The sequence below is a fragment of the Salvelinus fontinalis genome, chromosome 19 (assembly GCF_029448725.1).
Source record: "Salvelinus fontinalis isolate EN_2023a chromosome 19, ASM2944872v1, whole genome shotgun sequence".
NCBI classification, from domain to species: Eukaryota; Metazoa; Chordata; class Actinopteri; order Salmoniformes; family Salmonidae; genus Salvelinus; species Salvelinus fontinalis.
This window is the reverse complement of record NC_074683.1, coordinates 26,932,316-26,953,623: the sequence shown is the minus strand read 5'-3', so window position 1 is coordinate 26,953,623 and position 21,308 is coordinate 26,932,316. Positions and strand designations below refer to the sequence as shown.

At 43.3% G+C, this 21,308-nt stretch overlaps 1 protein-coding gene across 4 annotated transcripts in view; it reads left to right on the top strand.

The window, feature by feature from the left end:
* The window catches only part of LOC129816567 (receptor tyrosine-protein kinase erbB-4-like), a 634,779-nt gene that overhangs the window by 481,588 nt on the left and 131,883 nt on the right, over positions 1 to 21,308 (top strand). For 2 of the 4 annotated variants that reach the window (XM_055871183.1, XM_055871182.1), the window contains exons 13-15: positions 1,690 to 1,822; positions 3,722 to 3,793; positions 10,919 to 11,012. In XM_055871183.1, the coding sequence (XP_055727158.1) occupies positions 1,690 to 1,822; positions 3,722 to 3,793; positions 10,919 to 11,012 (299 nt within the window). The remainder of the gene's footprint in view (positions 1 to 1,689; positions 1,823 to 3,721; positions 3,794 to 10,918; positions 11,013 to 21,308) is intronic. The other 2 variants (XM_055871185.1, XM_055871184.1) reach the window with 1 other exon arrangement.

Here is a 21,308-nt window from a genome sequence, read left to right as displayed (position 1 = left end):
GTGCTGGGTTATTGGTGATGGGTTATTGGTGCTGGGTTATTGGTGCTGGGTTATTGGTGATGGGTTATTGGTGTTGGGTTATTAGTGTTGGGTTATTGGTGCTGGTGTTGGGTTATTGGTGCTGGTGTTGGGTTATTGGTGCTGGGTGTTGGGTTATTGGTGCTGGGTTATTGGTGCTGGTGTTGGGTTATTGGTGCTGGGTTATTAGTGCTGGTGTTGGGTTATTGGTGCTGGTGTTGGGTTATTGGTGTTGGGTTATTGGTGTTGGGTTATTGGTGTTGGGTTATTGGTGCTGGTGTTGGGTTATTGGTGTTGGGTTATTGGTGCTGGTGTTGGGTTATTGGTGTTGGGTTATTGGTGCTGGGTTATTGGTGCTGGGTTATTGGTGATGGGTTATTGGTGTTGGGTTATTGGTGCTGGGTTATTGGTGATGGGTTATTGGTGCTGGTGTTGGGTTATTGGTGCTGGGTTATTGGTGCTGGTGTTGGGTTATTGGTGTTGGGTTATTGGTGTTGGGTTATTGGTGCTGGGTTATTGGTGCTGGTGTTGGGTTATTGGTGCTGGGTTATTGGTGCTGGTGGTGGGTTATTGGTATTGGGTTATTGGTGTTGGGTTATTGGTGATGGGTTATTGGTGATGGGTTATTGGTGCTGGGTTATTGGTGCTGGGTTATTGGTGCTGGGTTATTGGTGCTATGTTATTGGTGCTGGTGTTGGGTTATTGGTGCTGGGATATTGGTGCTGGTGTTGGGTTATTGGTGCTGGGTTATTGGTGCTGGGTTATTGGTGATGGGTTATTGGTGATGGGTTATTGGTGCTGGTGTTGGGTTATTGGTGCTGGGTTATTGGTGATGGTGTTGGGTTATTGGTGCTGGGTTATTGGTGTTGGGTTATTGGTGCTGGGTTATTGGTGTTGGGTTATTGGTGTTGGGTTATCGGTGCTGGGTTATTGGTGCTGGGTTATTGGTGTTGGGTTATTGGTGCTGGGTTATTGGTGCTGGGTTATTGGTGCTGGGTTATTGGTGCTGGGTTATTGGTGCTGGGTTATTGGTGCTGGTGCTGGGTTATTGGTGCTGGGTTATTGGTGCTGGGTTATTGGTGCTGGGTTATTGGTGCTGGTGTTGGGTTATTGGTGCTGGGTTATTGGTGCTGGGTTATTGGTGCTGGGTTATTGGTGATGGGGTATTGGTGCTGGGTTATTGGTGCTGGGTTATTGGTGCTGGGTTATTGGTGTTGGGTTATTGGTGTTGGGTTATTGGTGCTGGGTTATTGGTGCTGGGTTATTGAAATATGAGGGTGGCAGGTAGCGTAGCGGTTAAGAGCGTTGGGCCAGTAATGGAAAGGTCACTGGTTTGAATGCCCAAGCCAACTAAGTGAAAAGTCTGTAAATGTGCCCTTGAGCAAGGCACTTAACCCTATTTACTCCTGTAAGTCGCTCAGAATAAGAGCGTCTGGTAAATTACTAACATGTAAAAAAAAAATTTTTTTTAAAAGGCCTTCTAGCCTTCTTTAGAGCCGAAGTAATTTCACCACTTTTGGTAGCCAATGGTTCCAACAATATCCTTTCAGATAAGGTCAAACATTTATAAATACTATCAGTGTCCAGTACCTAACCCTGTCATGCTACTGTGGATGGTTTTTGACCTTCTGTCTGACCCTTAACCCTAACCTGTATTCTTGTGTTTCTCAGCTACTGAGCAGATGGTGTGTGACCCTCTGTGTTCGGATGCTGGCTGCTGGGGGCCGGGACCAGACCAGTGCCTGTCCTGTCGCTACTTTAGTAGGGGACGCATCTGTGTGGACACCTGCAATCTCTATGAAGGGTGAGTTACAGATGACAGTTTCACACAATGAGAGATACTGTAGACTCTTGACAGTATAACATAATGACATTATGACAGATCACTCTCAATATGCATGAAGATAAAGGCAAATACAGCCGTCAAACTACCAAATCTTTCACTTTTACCTCATTGTAAGTTACGACTTCTTTTGATGGCTTCTAGGTCTGAATTGTTTTGATATTGTGATTTTTTTCAGTACACTCTCAGAAATAAAGGTTTCTATTTGTTCCTAAACGGTTACAGCCGCTTGTCACTGCGGTGGGACCCTGTAAGCTCCTCCTTCATATTATAAGGCCTTATTTTTAGGCCTAGCTTTACCCTAATACAGTGGCCTGAAACTTATGGTTTACAGGCCATATCAGGCCTGCAAGTAGGCTTGAAAAATTCCAGTAATATTCCCAAAATACCCAGATTTTCAAAAAACCTGGTTAAAGGATTAATTAAAGGATGTCCTGCATATTTCCTCCAATTTCCAGGAATCTTTCAATCGAGATTTCTGGAAAATCTGGGAGAGTTACAAGAATTTTGCAACCCAAGTAACGTTATGCTGGCTTGCAAAGTGATTTGTACTTCTTATTGGAATCCAGCCAGCGTTAGGATGTAACTGTTATCATTGTATTCACCCGCAACCTGCATTTAAAATGACTGTACGTTTTAGGAACATTGTGAGAAGACTACCTAAGCCATTTAAACTAGAAAAACCATTTCAGTAGCAGGTACAAAAAATCTAACTAACTGATTTGATTAGTTAAATGCATGTTATCATTGTGTAGCAAATGATTAATCAATCAATCAATGTACATGCAAAAACACAGATATTCAAAAAAATTCAAAAAAATATCTGCCTGCGGTAGAGCATGCTGGGCAATATGATAATAATAGTAGTGATGGTACAAATGTTGTCTTTTTAAGGTACCACACCAGTGACAAAGCCAATAGGTCCTTTTAGGTGGCAAAAATGCATCATTGTACCTTATGGTGGGTATTGAGGGTACACAAAATATGTGAAACAGAAATGTACAGAATGTATTACCTGCTCCACAGACTACTGAGTGTAAAATATAACTACTGTCTGTGCAGACACCAGTCTCTTCCTTTTTTATTCTGATAACGGGAGAAAACATGGTGTTAACACAATCTAAAGGCTCAGGAGAATGACAGAAAAATACTGAAGAATGGACTTAAATGTCAGAGAGAAATAGATGAGAGTGTGTCCCAAATGGCATCCTATTCCCATAAAGTGCACTCATTTTGACCTGAGCGCTATGGGCCCTGATCAAAAGTAGTGCACTTTATAAGGATTAGGGTGCCATTTGGGACGCAGCCGGAGACAAGGACAGGTCAAACACAGCACAGAGAACTTCATACAAGAAGGATAAACCACCGCAACAATACACTCCGGTGAGTGAATAACAGGGGAAATAAGATGGTAGTTCTGATCTGTTGCAGTGTGGATTTACAGAGTACAGATGTTACAATATGTGAGACAGAAACACACACCCACATGCACGCACGCACGCACGCGCGCACACACACAGGAGTGTACTTACTGTGAGTAGGAGCATAGGTGACAACATGGTCTGAGGGAGTGTACCTGCATTTCCTGCATTAAATCTCTACATTGTCTATTTTGTTATGTGTTGTGTTTGTTGTTTACCTGTATAATCCTCTCTAATACATTGTTTAAAAAGCTGTGAGACAACAGGTGAGACGTTCAAAGTTAAACGTCCCAATCTGAACCGTAAAACAGACTGTGGTGTCTGGGTAATGTAGAAATAGAAATAGAATAACTAGATAGTTACTGTATGTCTAGAAATATGTCTATGGCTGGTGTACACTACAGTAGACACAGAAATGGATGACTGTTTCTCCTTCCAGACTGACAGGCTCTAGGTCCAGGCAGCCGTCGGGACCCTTCGTGGTCGAGAAGCGTGAGGCCAGTTTGGAGAGGTATGCCAAACGAGGGCAGGGGGGTTAGGCGTGTCACTGCGTGTCACAGTCACTGCTTGCGCACGGGGCCACGCTCTGCCTACCTGTCTGCCTGTCTGCACTCCACCACTCACAGCTCGGCCAATCAAAGAGTCGCAAGAGATGCTACTAACCAATCCCAGAGCCACGAGACGCTACTGATTGAAGTCTACTGAGATTTACATTCTTTATAACATATAGGGGCGGTTTCCCAAACACAGATTAAGCTTAGTCTGGGACTAAAAAGCATGCTCAATGGAGAACCTGTCTGGGAAACTACCCAATAGTATTATATTGTATGTACTGTATATATGATTGAGACAATGTCTTGTTCACTATGGGGCACTCTTACGTTGGGAGGAAAAATATCTACTGTAATGCTTGAATTGTTAATTTTCAGTCCACAAATGCTGTTAAGCATTTCCTAACGTCTCTGTCACAAACAGTTTGTAAGAAAACAGGATGACACAGACACAGAGTGCAACTGTTATAGTGGAGATTTAGGTAGAACCTCCTGTAAAGAAGTGAAGTCCATGTGTAACAGCTTCTGTCCTCTGGGTTCTGCTAGAACAGAGGGGTTACGTGCTCAGTGTAGCAGACAGTCAGACAGACCGTGCCTCTGTCCTACAACAAGAATAGCACCCACCCAGTCACTGACTGCAGAGCGAGAGAAAGAGAGAGACAGTAAGAAAGAAACAGAGACTATTCCGGAAGCCAGAGAGAGAGACCCGACATATAAAATAGACAGTGAGAGAGAAAGAGAGAGAGAGAGAGAGAGAGAGAGAGAGAGAGCAGCTTAGGCTATAGAGAAGCTTAACCCTACAGAGAGCCAAGGGAGCTTTAGCTAACATAAAGGAGATGTTAAACCATAACCCATTTAAACCATAGCTGTACAAGACAAAGACCTACCTCCTGTGCCACCCTGCATGGCATTGTGTCGTCGGGATAAAGCATAATTAATCCTAATTTGGTTTTAGGTCCCACAGAGGAGTTCCACTTGGTATTAGACAGAGGGAAGAAGTACCACACGAACTAGCAGACACGCTCACACACACACACACACACACACACACACACACACACACACACACACACACACACACACACACACACACACACACACACACACACACACACACACACACTCACACTCACACGCATGCACGCATAGCATCAGGGCCTGCCCTGTCTCTCCTTGTATGTTTAAATCAGGGTGCCAAGGCAACTCTGTCTTACTTTGTCGCCGTTATTTACTGACTTTCCAAGCCCCGCCAGTGACTTCTTATTGTACTGTTGATTTCTGAATGTATGGAACACCCGTTGACTTTAGCTGGAAAGCCATGCTATACCCTAAAGGGATGCTATCAATATAGCCAACATAATTAGCTGTGACACTTTAGGGTGTAATAGTGTAACACAGAGAAATGCATCAGATTGTATATTCTCTACGTGTGCATACTCAACGGTTAATGTGTGTATCCCAAATGGCACTCTAGTCCCTACAAAGTGCACTACTTCTGACTTGCGCCCTATGGTTTTCCTTATGGGCCCTGGTCAAAAGTAGTGCACTATATATGGACGCAGCCCATGACATCATCCAGTGACCTTCAGTGCCAAATTAAACTGGAGAAGACACACTCACAGACTCTCTCTCTCTTTATCTCTCTAGTACAATCCTGCCTTCATTAAGCAGCATTTCTCTTTTTAGGTCTATCTGCTGCAGAATCTCTCTCCCTGATACATTTACTGAAGGTTCACACAGATCTATATTTTATTGATAGTTTTCTCTGTCTCTCTCTCAAACAAATTTTGACATTGATTCTGGCAATTGATTGAGGTTTAGGAAATGTATTAGAACTGGGAACAAATTCTTGCACAGTTTTAAAAACTTGCCAGCACATTATGTGGCAACCAATAAAAGTAAAGGGATATTGGATTTGGCTCGGCTTGAAAATAATGCTAAATGAAAAATGAATGTACAATGTTATTTGATTAAAAACTCTAGGGGAGACTGGGGTAAGTTGAGCCATTTTTTATGTTCAGGATCACTCTGTCCAGGGAAATGTAATATTCTTCAGAACAAAGATATCTACATACACTGAGTATACCAAATATTAAGAACATCTTCCTAATATTGAGTTGCACACTCCCCTTTTGCCCTCAGAACAGCCTCAATTCATCAGGGCATGGACTCCGCAAGGTGTGAGAAGTGTTCCACATGGATGCTGGCCTATGTTGACTCCAATGCTTCCCACAGTTGTGTCAAGTTGGCTGGATATCCTTTGGGTGGTGGACCGTTCTTGATGCACACGGGCAACTGTTCAGCGTGAAAAGCCCATCAGCGTTGCAGTTCTTGACACAAACCAGTGCACCTGGCACCTACTACCATACCCCTTTCAAAGGCACTTAAATGTCCATTCACCCTCTGAATTGCACACATTCAACAATCCGTCTCAGTTCTCACGGCTTAAAAATCCTTCTTTAACCTGTCTCCTCCCCTTCATCTACATTGATTGAAGTGGATTTAACAAGTGACATCAATAAGGGATCCTAGCTTTCACCTGGATTCACTTGGTCAGTCTATGTCATGGAAAGAACAGGTGTTCTTAATGTTTTGTATACTCAGTGTATAATTCAGAATGTTGTGTATCCCTGTAAGTAATCAGAATTCATGTAAACATTGTAGTTTTGATCTGAATGGCAGGGTAGGTTAAGCCACCTACACATTTCTGTACTGAATGAAATATTACCACTACCTTTTTAACTTCTACTTCCTCCCAATCCCGGGTCCGGGAGCACCCCCACTAGTAAAAAAGCTGACTAGCATAGCCTAGCATAGCGTCACAAATAAATAGTAGCATCTAAATATCATTAAATCACAAGTCCAAGACACCAGATGAAAGATACACATCTTGTGAATCCAGCCATCATTTCTGATTTTTAAAATGTTTTACAGGGAAGACACAATATGTAAATCTATTAGCTAACCACGTTAGCAAAAGACACCACTTTTTTTACTCCACCATTTTCTTACTGCATCAGTAGCTATCACAAATTTGACCAAATAAAGATATAAATAGCCACTAACCAAGAAACACTTTCATCAGATGACAGTCTGATAACATATGCTATACAATAAATATGTTTTGTTAGAAAAATGTGCATATTTCAGGTATAAATCATAGTATACCATTGCAGCCACCATCACAACTCTCACCAATGCAACTAGAATAACTACAGCAACTATCGTGTATTACCTAATTACTCATCATAAAACATTTTTTTAAATACACAGCGTACAGCAAATGAAAGACACAGATCTTGTGAATCCAGCCAATATTTCAGATTTTCTAAGTGTTTTACAGCGAAAACACAATATCGCATTATATTAGCTTACCACAATAGCAAACATCACAACAGCATTGATTCAAGCCAAAAATAGCGATAACGTATAAACCACCAAAATATATTAATTTTTTCACTAACCTTCTCAGAATTCTTCAGATGACAGTCCTATAACATCATATTACACAATGCATATAGAGTTTGTTCGAAAATGTGCATATTTAGCGGCACAAATCGTGGTTATACAATGTGATGAGTGTCCAAAACTTCAAGCAATCTGTCCGGCGCCATCTTGGAGAGGCACCTATTCTAATCGATAAGTAATCATAAACTTGACTAAAAAAATACAGGTTGGTCAGCAAATGAAAGATACATTAGTTCTTAATGCAACCGCTGTGTTAGATTTTTAAAATTAACGTTACTGCGCAATACAGAGTGCGCTAAAGCGTGACCGCACCGAAATTCATGGCGGAATTATTATTTGACATTTGTCAACATAAATACGAATTAACAGCATAAAGACTGCTTACAATTTGCTGAGCTTCCATCAGAATCTTGGGCAAGGTGTCCTTTCTCCAGAACAATCGTCTTTTGGTTGAAAGATGTCCTCTTCTCCTGTAGAAATAGCAGCTAACGATAGCCACCCACTGGAGAGGTGTCCAACTCGTGAAAGCGCGTCACAAAGAAATCCCAGAAAATCGCAATAAACTGATATAAACTGCTATAAGTCAGTTTAAATTAACTACCTTATGATGTCTTTAACACCTATAACAAATAAAAACATGACCGGAGATATAGAACTGCTAAAACGAAAGCTTTTGCAGGACGCCATTGTGATGTTCCTCTTGCGCCAGGCGCCCCGTTGAAAAGAACGGTACTTCCGTTCCATGAGCCTTTATAGTGTCCCAGATTGCACAATCCAGTCCATTCAAATGCTCACCGCTTACTGACATCTAGAGGAAGGCGTATGCAGTGCATGTAGCCCCATAGCTTACATGGGGACTTATAAACTGACCTCAGAACAGGGACCTCGATTTCAGAAATCTCACTCCCTGACAGGAAATGTGCTGCAGAATGAGTTCTGTTTCACTCAGAGAAATAATTCAAACGGTTTTAGAAACTAGAGAGTGTTTTCTATCCAATAGTAATAATAATATGCATATTGTACGAGCAAGAATTGAGTACGAGGCAGTTTAATTTGGGAACGAAATTATTACAAAGTGCAAATAGCACCCTCTATTGACTAAAGGTTTTAAACTAAACTCAGCAAAAAAAGAAACGTCCTCTCACTGTCAACTTTGTTTATTTTCAGAAAACGTAACATGTGTACATATTTGTATGAACATAACAAGATTCAACAACTGAGAGATAAACTGAACAGGTTCCACAGACATGTGACTAACAGAAATTGAATAATGTGTCCCTGAACAAAGGGGGGATCAAAATCAAAAGTAACAGTCAGTATCTGGTGTGGCCACCAGCTGCATTAAGTACTGCAGTGCATCTTCTCCTCGTGGACTGCACCAGATTTGCCAGTTCTTGCTGTGAGATGTTACCCCACTCTTCCACCAAGGCACCTGCAAGTTCCCGGACATTTCTGGGGGGAATGGCCCTAGCCCTCACTCTCCGATCCAACATGTCCCAGACGTGCTCAATGGAATTGAGATCCGGGCTCTTTGCTGGCCATGGCAGAACACTGACATTCCTGTCTTGCAGGAAATCATGCACAGAACGATCAGTATGGCTGGTGGCATTGTCATGCTGGAGGGTCATGTCAGGATGAGCCTGCAGGAAGAGTACCACATGAGGGAGGAGGATGTCTTCCCTGTAACACACAGCGTTGATATTGCCTGCAATGATAACAAGCACAGTCCAATGATGCTGTGACACACTACCTCAGACCATGATGAACCCTCCACCTCCAAATCGATCCCGCTTCAGAGTACAGGCCTCAGCGTAACGCTCATTCCATTCGACGATAAATGTGAATCCGACCCTCACCCCTGGTGAGACAAAACCAAAAACACGAATCAGTGAAGACGTGGCAGGTAGCCTAGTGGTTAGAGCATTGGACTAGTAACCGAAAGATTGCAAGATCAAATCCCTGAGCTGACAAGGTAAAAATATGTCGTTCTGCCCCTGAACAAGGCTGTTCCTACGCCGTCATTGAAAATAAGAAATTGTTCTTAACTGACTTGTCTATTTAAATAAAGGTAAAAAATAGCACTTTTTGCGACGGTGGGATGTGACCATAGGCGACGTTGTTGCCGGTGATGTCTGGTGAGGACCTGCCTTACAACAGGCCTACAAGCCCTCAGTCCAGCCTCTCTCAGCCTATTGCGGACAGTCTGAGCCCTGATGAAGGGATTGTGCGTTCCTGGTGTAACTCGGGCAGTTGTTGTTGCCAACCTATACCTGTCCCACAGGTGTGATGTTTGGATGTACCTATCTTGTGCAGGTGTTGTTACACGTGGTCTGCCACTGCGAGGCCAATCAGCTGTCCGTCCTGTCTCCCTGTAGTGCTGTCTTATGCGTCTCACAGTACGGACATTGCAATTTATTGCCCTGATCAGATCTGCAGTCCTCATGCCTCCTTGCAGCATGCCTAAGGCACGTTCACGCAGATGAGCAGGGACCCTGGGCATCTTTCTTTTTGTGTTTTTCAGACTCAGTAGAAAGGCCTTTTTAGTGTCCTAAGTTTTCATAACTCTGACCATTCCACTGGTGCATGTTCATTAATTGGGAAACAGTGTTTAAACCCTTTACAATGCAGATTTTTACGAATTATCTTTGAAAGACTGGGTCCTGAAAAAGGGATGTTTCTTTTTTTTGCTGAGTTTATGTCTATCTTTATTTCCTAAAGACAATTCAACACAATCACAATCACTTTTTTGTCTTTTAATATTTTGAAGCATATTTTAAGACAGGCTTAACACCTAACAAGCATTTTTTCCATTTTTTTTACACTTTTAACATTGTCCAGGCCCTGTTGTTACCTCATGTCCCAGCGATAACGCCTTGCATTACACCTGGGAAGAAAACACTTACATTTTCTCAACTTCCCATTGGCTCAACCTACCTTACTATATTAGCCCACACAGCTACAATGATGCACTTTCATGCTAGATTTAGGACCTCCTATTGAAGCTTATAGAGACCCCAACTGATGTTTTTGTATAAAACAATCTTAAAATGATCTCCTTTGGTTTAGATAGAAGCATTTTGTGTATGTTTTGGCAGAAACAATGGTGTCTCAACTTACCCCACTCTCCCTTATGAGTAATGCATTTGTTTTCAAATTGTGAGTTAAGCAATTAACAACAGTATGTTAGTAGTCAGTTCTCCTTTAGTTTTCATCTGCAGTAGTCCAGGCTCATGTCCAGGCTCATGTCCAGGCTCCTGTCCAGGCTCATGTCAGCCATCTTAGCATGCTGTTGCTACTGGTGTACAGTATGCACGGTGGACAAGTGTGTATATACCACAGTACCCCATTGACTGCAGCGCCTGAGGCCATAAAACCCTTCCAGCTATTCCTCTAAACAGAGTCAGAGGAGCACAGCTCGCCTCCCTTCCTCTAGAGCCTGGATCTGACACACTTTGTTCTTTCTCACTGTCTACATCTTCCCCAACTCTCCCTTACCCCTGCCTTCCTCTGTCCCCCTCCCTCCCTCTTTCTCTCCTTTCCCCTCTCTTTCCTCCCTTCCTGTCTCCATCTGTCTCCCTCCCTCTCTCCTTCCCTCCATCTCTCTCTGTCTCTCCCAGGGAGGTGCGTGAGTATGACAACGGCTCCGTGTGTGTGGAGTGTGATGCCCAGTGTGAGAGAGCAGATGGTGACTCCCTGACCTGTCATGGCCCGGTAAGATCCTCCAGAGACACAGGTTATCTCAATATGCATACTACCGTGGTCCACACGCTTATGCTCCAAATTCTGTGGACATTCTCTTGAGTTCATTCTTGTGAGGACAAGAGTGTGGAGAATGCATAAAAAATTACCTAAAACTAAAGTTATGCAAGGTAGATTCTTCGTGGGTAGCTAGCTAACAATAATTTGTTGCCATTTTGCGTGCTAATAGTAGTAGCTATCCAGTTAGCCTTATTGACTTACCATGGGCTTGCAATCTACATACAGTGTCTTTGGGAAAGAATTCAGACCCATTGACTTTTTCACATTTTGTTATGTTACAGCCTTATTCTTAAAGGGATAAAAAAAAAGGCCTCATCATTCCAAAGACAATACCACATAATGACAAAGCGAAAACAGGTTTTTAGAAATTTGAGAAAAAAACAAAAACAGAAATACCATCTTTACCTAAGTATTTAGACCCTTGGCTATGAGACTCGAAATTTAGCTCAGGTGCATCATGTTTCCATTGATCATCCTTGAGATGTTTCTACAACTTGATTGGAGTCCACCTGTGGTAAATTCAATTAATTGGACAGGATTTGGAAAGGCACACACACGTGTCTATAAACTGTCTATATAAGGTCCCACACTTGACAGTGCATGTCAGAGCAAAAACCAAGCCATGAGGTCGAAGGAATTGGACGCAGAGCTATGAGACAGGATTGTGTCGAGGCACAGATCTGGGGAAGGGAACAAAAAATGTCTGCTGCATTGAAGGTTCCCAAGAACACAGTGGCCTCCATCATTATTAAATGGAAAAAGTTTGGACCCACCAAGACTCTTTTTAGAGCTGGCCGCCCGGCCAAACTTAGCAATCGGGTGAGAAGGGCCTTGGTCAGGGAGGTGACGAAGGACCCAATAGTCACGCTGACAGAGCTTTAGAGTTCTTCTGTGGAGATGGGAGAACTTTCCAGAAGGACAACCATCTCTGCAGCACTCCACCAATCAGGCCTTTATAGTAGAGTGGCCAGACGGAAGCCACTCCTTAGTAAAAGGCACATGACAGCCTGCTTGGAGTTTGCCAAAAGGCACCTAAAGGACTCTCAGACCATGAGAAATAAGATGCTCTGGTATGATGAAAACAAGATTGAACTCTTTGGCCTGAATGCCAAGTGTCCCATCTGGAGGGAACCTGGCACCATCCCTACGGTGAAGCATGGTGGTGGCAGCATCATGCTGTGGGGATGTTTTTCAGCGGCACGGACTGGGAGACTAGTCCGGATCGAGGGAAAGATGAACAGAGCAAAGTACAGAGAGATCCTTGATGAAAACCTGCTCCAGAGTGCTCAGGACCTCAGACTGGGGGCGAAGGTTCACCTTCCAACAGGACAATGACCCTAAACACACAGTCAAGACAATGCAGAAGTGGCTTCGGGACAAGTCTCTGAATGTCCTTGAGTGGCCCAGCTCTTATAGAGACCCGAAAATAGCTGTGCAGCGATGCTCCCCATCCAATCTGACAGAGCTTGAGAGGATCTGCAGAGAAGAATGGGAGGAACTCACAAAATACAGGTGTGCCAAGCTGGTAGTGTCATACCCAAGAAGACTCTAGGCTGTAATCGCTGCCAAAGGTGCTTCAACAAAGTACTGAGTAAAGGGTCTGAATACTTACTGTATGTAAATGTGATATTTCAGTTGTTTATTTTTTATACTTTTGCAAAAATTTCAAAAAACGTTTTTTGCGTTGTCATTGTGGGGTATTGTGTGTAGATTGATGAGGGGAAAACAACATTTAAGGCTGTAAAGTAATAAAATGTGGAAAAAGTCAAGTGACTTTCCAAAGGCACTGTACACTACAGTGGAAATTGTAAGCAGGTAAAAAGGCCAAAAGTAAAACAGCATGTACTTACTAACGTATCAAGATGAAATATTGTAATCAGGCAACATATGAGATGTCAATGGGCAACATTTCATTCTGAATTCTGAGTTTATTTTCTCTCTCTTCAGCTAAACTCTGCCATTGATTTCAAGATATTTTGCATCATATTTCTGTGCATATTTTCCGCTGAAGCTTGCGTTGATGCATGCTTCAAAATATGTACAAATGGAGTGCACATTCCAGAAATGCCCTCCGTGCTCCGTTTTTCATACTCTGATTTGGACTCATACTCTGAACCTCTGGTGCTCCATTTTGCCTGCTCATGCATTTTGAGAAACACCCCCAGTCTAACACACACACATCCATGCACGCTGACACACACACACAGAGGCACACACACACACACAGAGGCACACACACACACACAGGCACACACACACACACACACACACACACACACACACACACACACACACACACACACACACACACACACACACACACACACACACACACACACACACACACACACATCCTCAAGCATTCATGACATGCACTGATAACGTATCCTGCACATTCCAACAGACAAAGAATAATACACATAAATGATTGTGTAAAAAATAAATAAATTCACATTGTTAAATCAACACTGAAAGTGTTGAGTCTGTGGACCCATTTAGACACCAGAACAGTTTCAAATTAACACACTGTTTAGTGCAAAGCCTTATTCAAATATTTCCAATAGTGCCTTGCCTTTCAAGTATATTGTAGAGTTACCACCAATTACTTTATCTGTTATCGACAGAGACCTGGTTGTTGCATTCATACATTTTCAGTCCTAAGCGAATGTTATCGTAAAAAATATGTATATTTAACACAATGCCATACATATTTCACGAGGCCTTATTATGAGGGCCTAGTAGTTTTACCTTAATACAGGGGCCTGAAACTCATACTCATCACTTTGAACGTAATCCACGCCTATCATTATCATATTTACCAGCATTGCCTATTGCAGGTCGATTTTTTAAAATTGTTTGGTTCAATATCATTGTTTGTTCATGTACATTTATTGATTGATTCATTAATCCAGTATGTTACTCCAGATCACCATTACTCCACACACGCTCTCCATTCGGCAAATCTGACCATAACTCTTCCTGCTCACAAGCAAAACTCAAACAGGTAGTATCATTGACACGGTCAATAATTGAAGTGTTCTGCTGAAGCGGATGCAAAGCTACAGGACTGTTTCACTAGCACAGACTGGAATATGTTCCGGGATTCATCCGATGGCACTGAGGAGTTTACCACATCAGTCACCGGCTTCATTAATAAGTGCATCAATGATCAATATTGTCCCCACGGTGACCTATGTACATATACCAACCAGAAGCCATGGATTACAGGTAATATCCACACTGAGCTAAAGACTAGAGCTGCCGCTTTCAAGGAGTGGGACGCTAATAGGAAAGTATTACACTTATAAGAAATCCCTTCTATGCCATCCGATGAACCATCAAACAGGCAAAGCATTAACACAGGGCCATATCAAATCCTACTACACTGGCTCTGATGCTCGTCGGATGTGGCAGGGCTTGCAAACTATCATGGATTACAAAGGGAAACCCAGCCAAGAGCTGCCAATTGACGCAAGACTACCAAACAACCTAAATGCCTTCTATAATCGCTTCGAGGCTAGCAACACTGAACCATGCATGAGAGCACCGGCTGTTCTGGATGACTGCGTGATCACACGCTCCGTACCCAATGCGAGTAAGACCTTTAAACATGTTAACATTTGCAGGGCCAGACGGATTACCAGGACACGTACTCAGAGCATGTGCTGACCAGCCGGCCAGTGTCTCCCTGACTCAAACTGTAATACCTACATGTTTCAAGCAGACCGCCATAGTCCCTGTACGCAAGAATGCCAAGATAACCTGGTCATGGCTCACATCAACACCATCATACCAGACACCCTGTACCCACTCCAACTCACATACCGCCCAAGCAGATCCACAGATGACACAATCTATATCCCACTCCACACTGCCATTTCCTACCTGGGCAAAATGAACACTTATGTGAGAATGTTGTTAATTGCCTACAGATCAGCGCTTAACACCATAAGACACTCCAACAACACATCTGCCATGCTGACCCTCAACATGCGGGACCCTCAGGGGTGCGTGCTTAGTCCCCTCCTTTACTCCCTGTTCACCTATAACAGTGTGGCTGTGCACAAATTCAACACCAACATTAAGTTTGCCGTAGGCCTGACTACCAACGACGATGAGACAGCCTATAGGGAGGAAGTCAGAGACCTGGCAGTGTGGTGCCAGGACAACAACCTCAACGTCAGCAAGACACAGGAGCTGATCGTGGACTACAGGAAACAGGCTGAGAACGCCCCCATTCGCATCAACGGAGCTAGAGTGGAGCGGGTCGTGAGCTTCAAGTTCCTCAGTGTCAACATCACTAAGGACCTATGATGGTCCAAATACACAAAGTCAGTCTTGAAGATGGCACGACAACGCTTCTTCCCCCTCAGAAGGCTGAAAAGATTTGTCATGGGCCCTCAGATCCTCAAAGTTATACAGCTGAACCATTGAGAGCATCTTGACTGGCTGCATCACCACTTGGTATGGCAACTGCTTGGCATCCGATCGCAGCACTGGGGCCGAGCTCCCTGCCATCTCTTTAGGAAGCCCCTAAAAATAGGAAAAGACTCCAGCTACCGAAGTCATAGACTGTTCTCTCTACTACCGCACGGCAAGTGGTACCGGAGTGCCAAGTGTGGTACCAAAAGGCTCATGAACAACTTATACCCCCAAGCCCTAGCTACCCTGACTATTTGCATTGTCCCCCTTTTTATTTGCACTGACTCTCTTACACCGGCTCGATGCATACTCACTGGACTCTACCCACACACTCACTGGACACTACCCACACACTCACTGGACACTACCCACACACTCACTGGACACTACCCACACACTCACTGGACTCTACCCACACACTCACTGGACACTACCCACACACTCACTGGACACTACCCACACACTCACTGGACTCTACCCACACACTCACTGGACACTACCCACACACTCACTGGACTCTACCCACACACTCACTGGACACTACCCACACACTCACGGGACACTACCCACACACTCACTGGACACTACCCACACACTCACTGGACACTACCCACACACTCACTGGACACTACCCACACACTCACTGGACACTACCCACACACTCACGGGACACTACCCACACACTCACTGGACACTACCCACACACTCACTGGACACTACCCACACACTCACTGGACTCTACCCACACACTCACTGGACACTACCCACACACTCACTGGACTCTACCCACACACTCACTGGACACTACCCACACACTCACTGGACACTACCCACACACTCACTGGACTCTACCCACACACTCACTGGACACTACCCATACACTCACTGGACACTACCCACACACTCACTGGACACTACCCACACACTCACTGGACACTACCCACACACTCACTGGACTCTACCCACACACTCACTGGACACTACCCACACACTCACTGGACACTACCTACACACTCACTGGACACTGCCCACACACTCACTGGACACTACCCACACACTCACTGGACTCTACCCACACACTCACTGGACACTACCCACACACTCACTGGACACTACCCACACACTCACTGGACACTACCCACACACTCACTGGACTCTACCCACACACTCACTGGACACTACCCACACACTCACTGGACACTACCCACACACTCACTGGACACTGCACACACATACACACACACACAGTCTTGTACACCTAATCTTGTAGGGACACACAATTCAGTCCCATTCAAAATCATATTTTCCATAATCTAACCCTAACCCAAAAACCTAACCCACACTTTCACACTCTTCACATACGCAGCAGATACTCTGTTTATTATCTATCCTGATTGCCGAGTCACTTTTACCTCTACCTACATGTGCCTGCTACCTCAACTACCTCATGCCCCTGCACATTGACTTGGTACCGGTAGTCCTTGTACGTAATATTGTTATTGTTATTATATTGTGCTACTATTTCTTATTTTTGGGGAAATTTTTCTTATTTTTTAACTTTGCATTGTTGAGAAAGGGCTCATAAGTAAACACTTCACGTTAAAGGCTACATTTAATGTATTATCTATGACAATTAAACTGGAACAAACATTACTGTAAAGGGTGCAAAAAATCTAAATAACTGATTGGATTAGTTGAGAAAAATATATGTTATTTATCTTTGTGTAGAATAAGATTAATCAATCAATGTACATGCACAAACATAGATATTGAAACAAACCATTCAAAAAAATCCACCTGCTGTAGAGCATGCTGGGAAATTAATGATGGGCATAGTTTTAATTCAAAGTGATGTTTTGTTAGTTTCAGGTCCCTGTATTAGGGTAAAACTAGGCACGCAAAATAAGGCCTTTTGAAAGAAGTATGGTATTGTGTGACATAGTATGTATATATTTTTATGATGACATATTAGCTTAGGATCTGACTTGGTGAAGTTCACAGGACTGAAAATGGAGAAATGCAACAACCAGGTCTCTGTTACTAACAAATACAGTCATGGGTGGTAGCTCTGCAATTTACTAGAAAGGCAACGCACTCTGGGAAATATTTGAATAAGGATATACACTATGCAGTGTGTTCATTTAGCATTGTTCTGGTGTCCATATGGGTCCACAGACTCAACACTTTCAGTGTTGATTTAACACTCACAGTGTTAATTCATTTATTTTTGTAACACTGGATAATTTGCTGTGTATGTATTCTATAGTCAGAACAAGAAATAAATGACATCCAACTCAGTTCAGTAGGTAACAGCATCCACCTATCACTGTCATTATACTATTAGTAGAAATACCTTTCGTCCAAATAGTCGCTATCAGCAAAAACAGTTCTGTTTATTTTTAAATGTTTTATTTAATCTTTATTTAACTAGGCAAGTCAGTTAAGAACAAATTCCTATTTACAATGACAGCCTATCAAAAGGCAAAAGGCCTCCTGCCGGGACGGGGGCTGGGATAAAAAATACAATAAAAATATAGAACACATTTATCATATTATTCTTCTCTCTTCTCTCAGCTATCTTCTCTCTTCTTTCTGTTCCCTTCTCTCTTCTCTCTATTCTCTTCTCTCTTCTCTCAGCTATCTTCTCTTTTCTCTCAGCTATCTTCTCTCTTCTCTCTATTCTCTTCTCTCTTCTCTCAGCTATCTTCTTTCTTCTCTCTATTCCCTTCTCTCTTCTCTCAGCTATCTTCTCTCTTCTCTCTATTCTCTTCTCTCTTCTCTCAGCTATTTTCTCTCTTCTCTCTATTCCCTTCTCTCTTCTCTCAGCTATCTTCTCTCTTCTCTCTATTCTCTTCTCTCTTCTCTCAGCTATCTTCTCTCTTCTCTCTATTCTCTTCTCTCTTCTCTCAGCTATCTTCTCTCTTCTCTCAGCTATCTTCTCTCTTCTCTCTATTCCCTTCTCTCTTCTCTCAGCTATCTTCTCTCTTCTCTCTATTCTCTTCTCTCTTCTCTCAGCTATTTTCTCTCTTCTCTCTATTCCCTTCTCTCTTCTCTCAGCTATCTTCTCTCTTCTCTCTATTCCCTTCTCTCTTCTCTCAGCTATCTTCTCTCTTCTCTCTATTCCCTTCTCTCTTCTCTCAGCTATCTTCTCTCTTCTCTCAGCTATCTTCTCTTCTCTCAGCTATTTTCTCTCTTCTCTCTATTCCCTTCTCTCTTCTCTCAGCTATCTTCTCTCTATTCTCTTCTCTCTTCTCTCAGCTATCTTCTCTCTTCTCTCTATTCTCTTCTCTCTTCTCTCAGCTATCTTCTCTCTTCTCTCAGCTATTTTCTCTCTTCTCTCTATTCCCTTCTCTCTTCTCTCAGCTATCTTTTCTCTTCTCTCAGCTATCTTCTCTCTTCTCTCTATTCTCTTCTCTCTTTTCTCAGCTATCTTCTCTCTTCTCTCAGCTATCTTCTCGCTTCTCTCAGCTATCTTCTCTCTTCTCTCTGTTCTCTTCTCTCTTCTCTCTGCTATCTTCTCTCTTCTCTCTGTTCTCGTCTCTCTTCTCTCTGTTCCCTTCTCTCAGCTATTTTCTCTCTTCTCACTATTCCCTTCTCTTCTCTCTGCTATCTTCTCTCTTCTCTCTGCTATCTTCTCTCTGTTCCCTTCTCTCTTCTCTCAGCTATTTTCTCTCTTCTCTCTATTCCCTTCTCTCTTCTATCAGCTATCTTCTCTCTTCTCTCTGTTCCCTTCTCTCTTCTCTCTTCTCTCTGTTCTCTTCTCTCTTCTCTCTGTTCCCGTCTCTCTTCTCTCAGCTATCTTCTCTCTTCTCTCTGTTCTCTTCTCTCTATTCCCTTCTCTCTTCTCTCAGCTATCTTCTCTCTTCTCTCTGTTCTCTTCTCTCCTCTCTCTGCTATCTTCTCTCTTCTCTCTATTCCCTTCTCTCTTCTCTCAGCTATCTTCTCTCTTCTCTCTGTTCTCTTCTCTCCTCTCTCTGCTATCTTCTCTCTTCTCTCTGTTCCCTTCTCTCTTCTCTCATCGCTCTGCCCCTTTCTCTCTTCTCCCATCTCTCTTTTCTCTTCTCCCATCTCTCTTCTCTCTTCTCTCTTCTCTCTGCTCCCGTCTCTCTTCTCTCTTCTCTCTACTCCGTTCTCTCTTCTCTCTGCTCCCTTCTCTCTGCTCCCTTCTCCCATCTCTCTTCTCTCTTCTCTCTTCTTCCTTCTCTCTTCTCTCTACTCCGTTCGCTCTTCTCTCTGCTCCCTTCTCTCTGCTCCCTTCTCCCATCTCTCTTCTCTCTTCTCTCTTCTCCCTTCTCCCATCTCTCTTCTCTCTTCTCCCTTCTCCCATCTCTCTTCTATCTTCTCTCTTCTCTCTCCTCTCTTCTCTCTGCTCCCTTCTCTCTGCTCCCTTCTCTCTCCTCTCTTCTATCTGCTCCCTGCTCTCTCCTCTCTGCTCCCTGCTCTCTCCTCTCGCTCCCTACTCTCTGCTCCCTTCTCTCTGTTCCCTTCTCTCTGCTCCCTTCTCTCTGCTCCCTTCTCTCTGCTCCATTCTCTCTTCTCTCTGCTCCATTCTCTCTTCTCTCTGAATTCCTCTCTCTGCTCCCTTCTCTCTCCTCTCTGATCTCTTCTCTCTGCTCTCTTCTCTCTGCTCCCTTCTCTCTGCTCTCTTCCCTCTGCTCCGTTCTCTCTTCTCTCTGCTCTCTTCTCTCTGCTCTCTTCTCTCTTCTCTCTGATCCCTTCGCTCTGCTCCCTTCTCCCTTCTCTCTGCTCCCTTCTCTCTGCTCGCTTCTCCCTTCTCTCTTCTCTCTGCTCTGTTCTCTCTTCTCTCTGCTCCGTTCTCTCTTCTCTCTGCTTCGTTCTCTCTTCTCTCTTCTCTTTTCTCTCTGCTCCCTTCTCCCATCTCTCTTCTCCCATCACTCTTCTCTCTGTTCTGCCTGTGATCTTTATTGTTTATTCAGTCAACACCCCTTTAGGCTTCAATCTCACTACACACAATGTACTCAAGGCCACACACACACACACACACACACACACACACACACACACACACACACACACACACACACACACACACACACACACACACACACACACACACACACACACACACACACACACACACACACACACACACAGTCACACACACAGTCACACAGTCACACACACAGTCACACACACACAGTCACACAGTCACACAAGGGTGAGTATTACTGTGGACTAGAGACTTATCTTCCATCTCTGCGGAGTGGTAGAACATTGAGACAAATCAGACAGGTTGACCAGCAGCCTGGTCTCATAGACTAGACGTAACGTAGTAAATGTAAAGCCAGATCACTTAACAAACGTAACATATTATACTAATTTCTGATTACATAAGACAGATGATTACTTAAGGTAAGAACTAAAGTAGGGTGGTTGGTCGGGTTGGACTGTTAGGCATATCACGTCTAGCAACCTAAACCAAAATGTATCGGCACCGACCAAACCGACCATTTTGCTGGAATTGTTTATTCCGATAAACAATAGGGCCCTACTAGAGAAATGTGAAGTTTTAAATTAAATGTGTTTGCTAATATACAGTGCATTCAGAAAGTATTCAGACCCCTTTACTTTTTCCACAAAATGAATTAAATATTATTTTTTCTCATCAATCTACACACAATACGCCATAATGACAAAGCAAAAACAAGTTTTCAGAAATTTTTGCAAATGTATAAAAATTCAACAACTGAAATATCACATTTACTTCAAATTCAAAAAAACTGTTTTCGCTTTGTCCTTATGGGGGATTGTGTGTAGATGGATGAGGAAAAAATGAATTTATTCCATTTTAAAATAAGGCTGTAA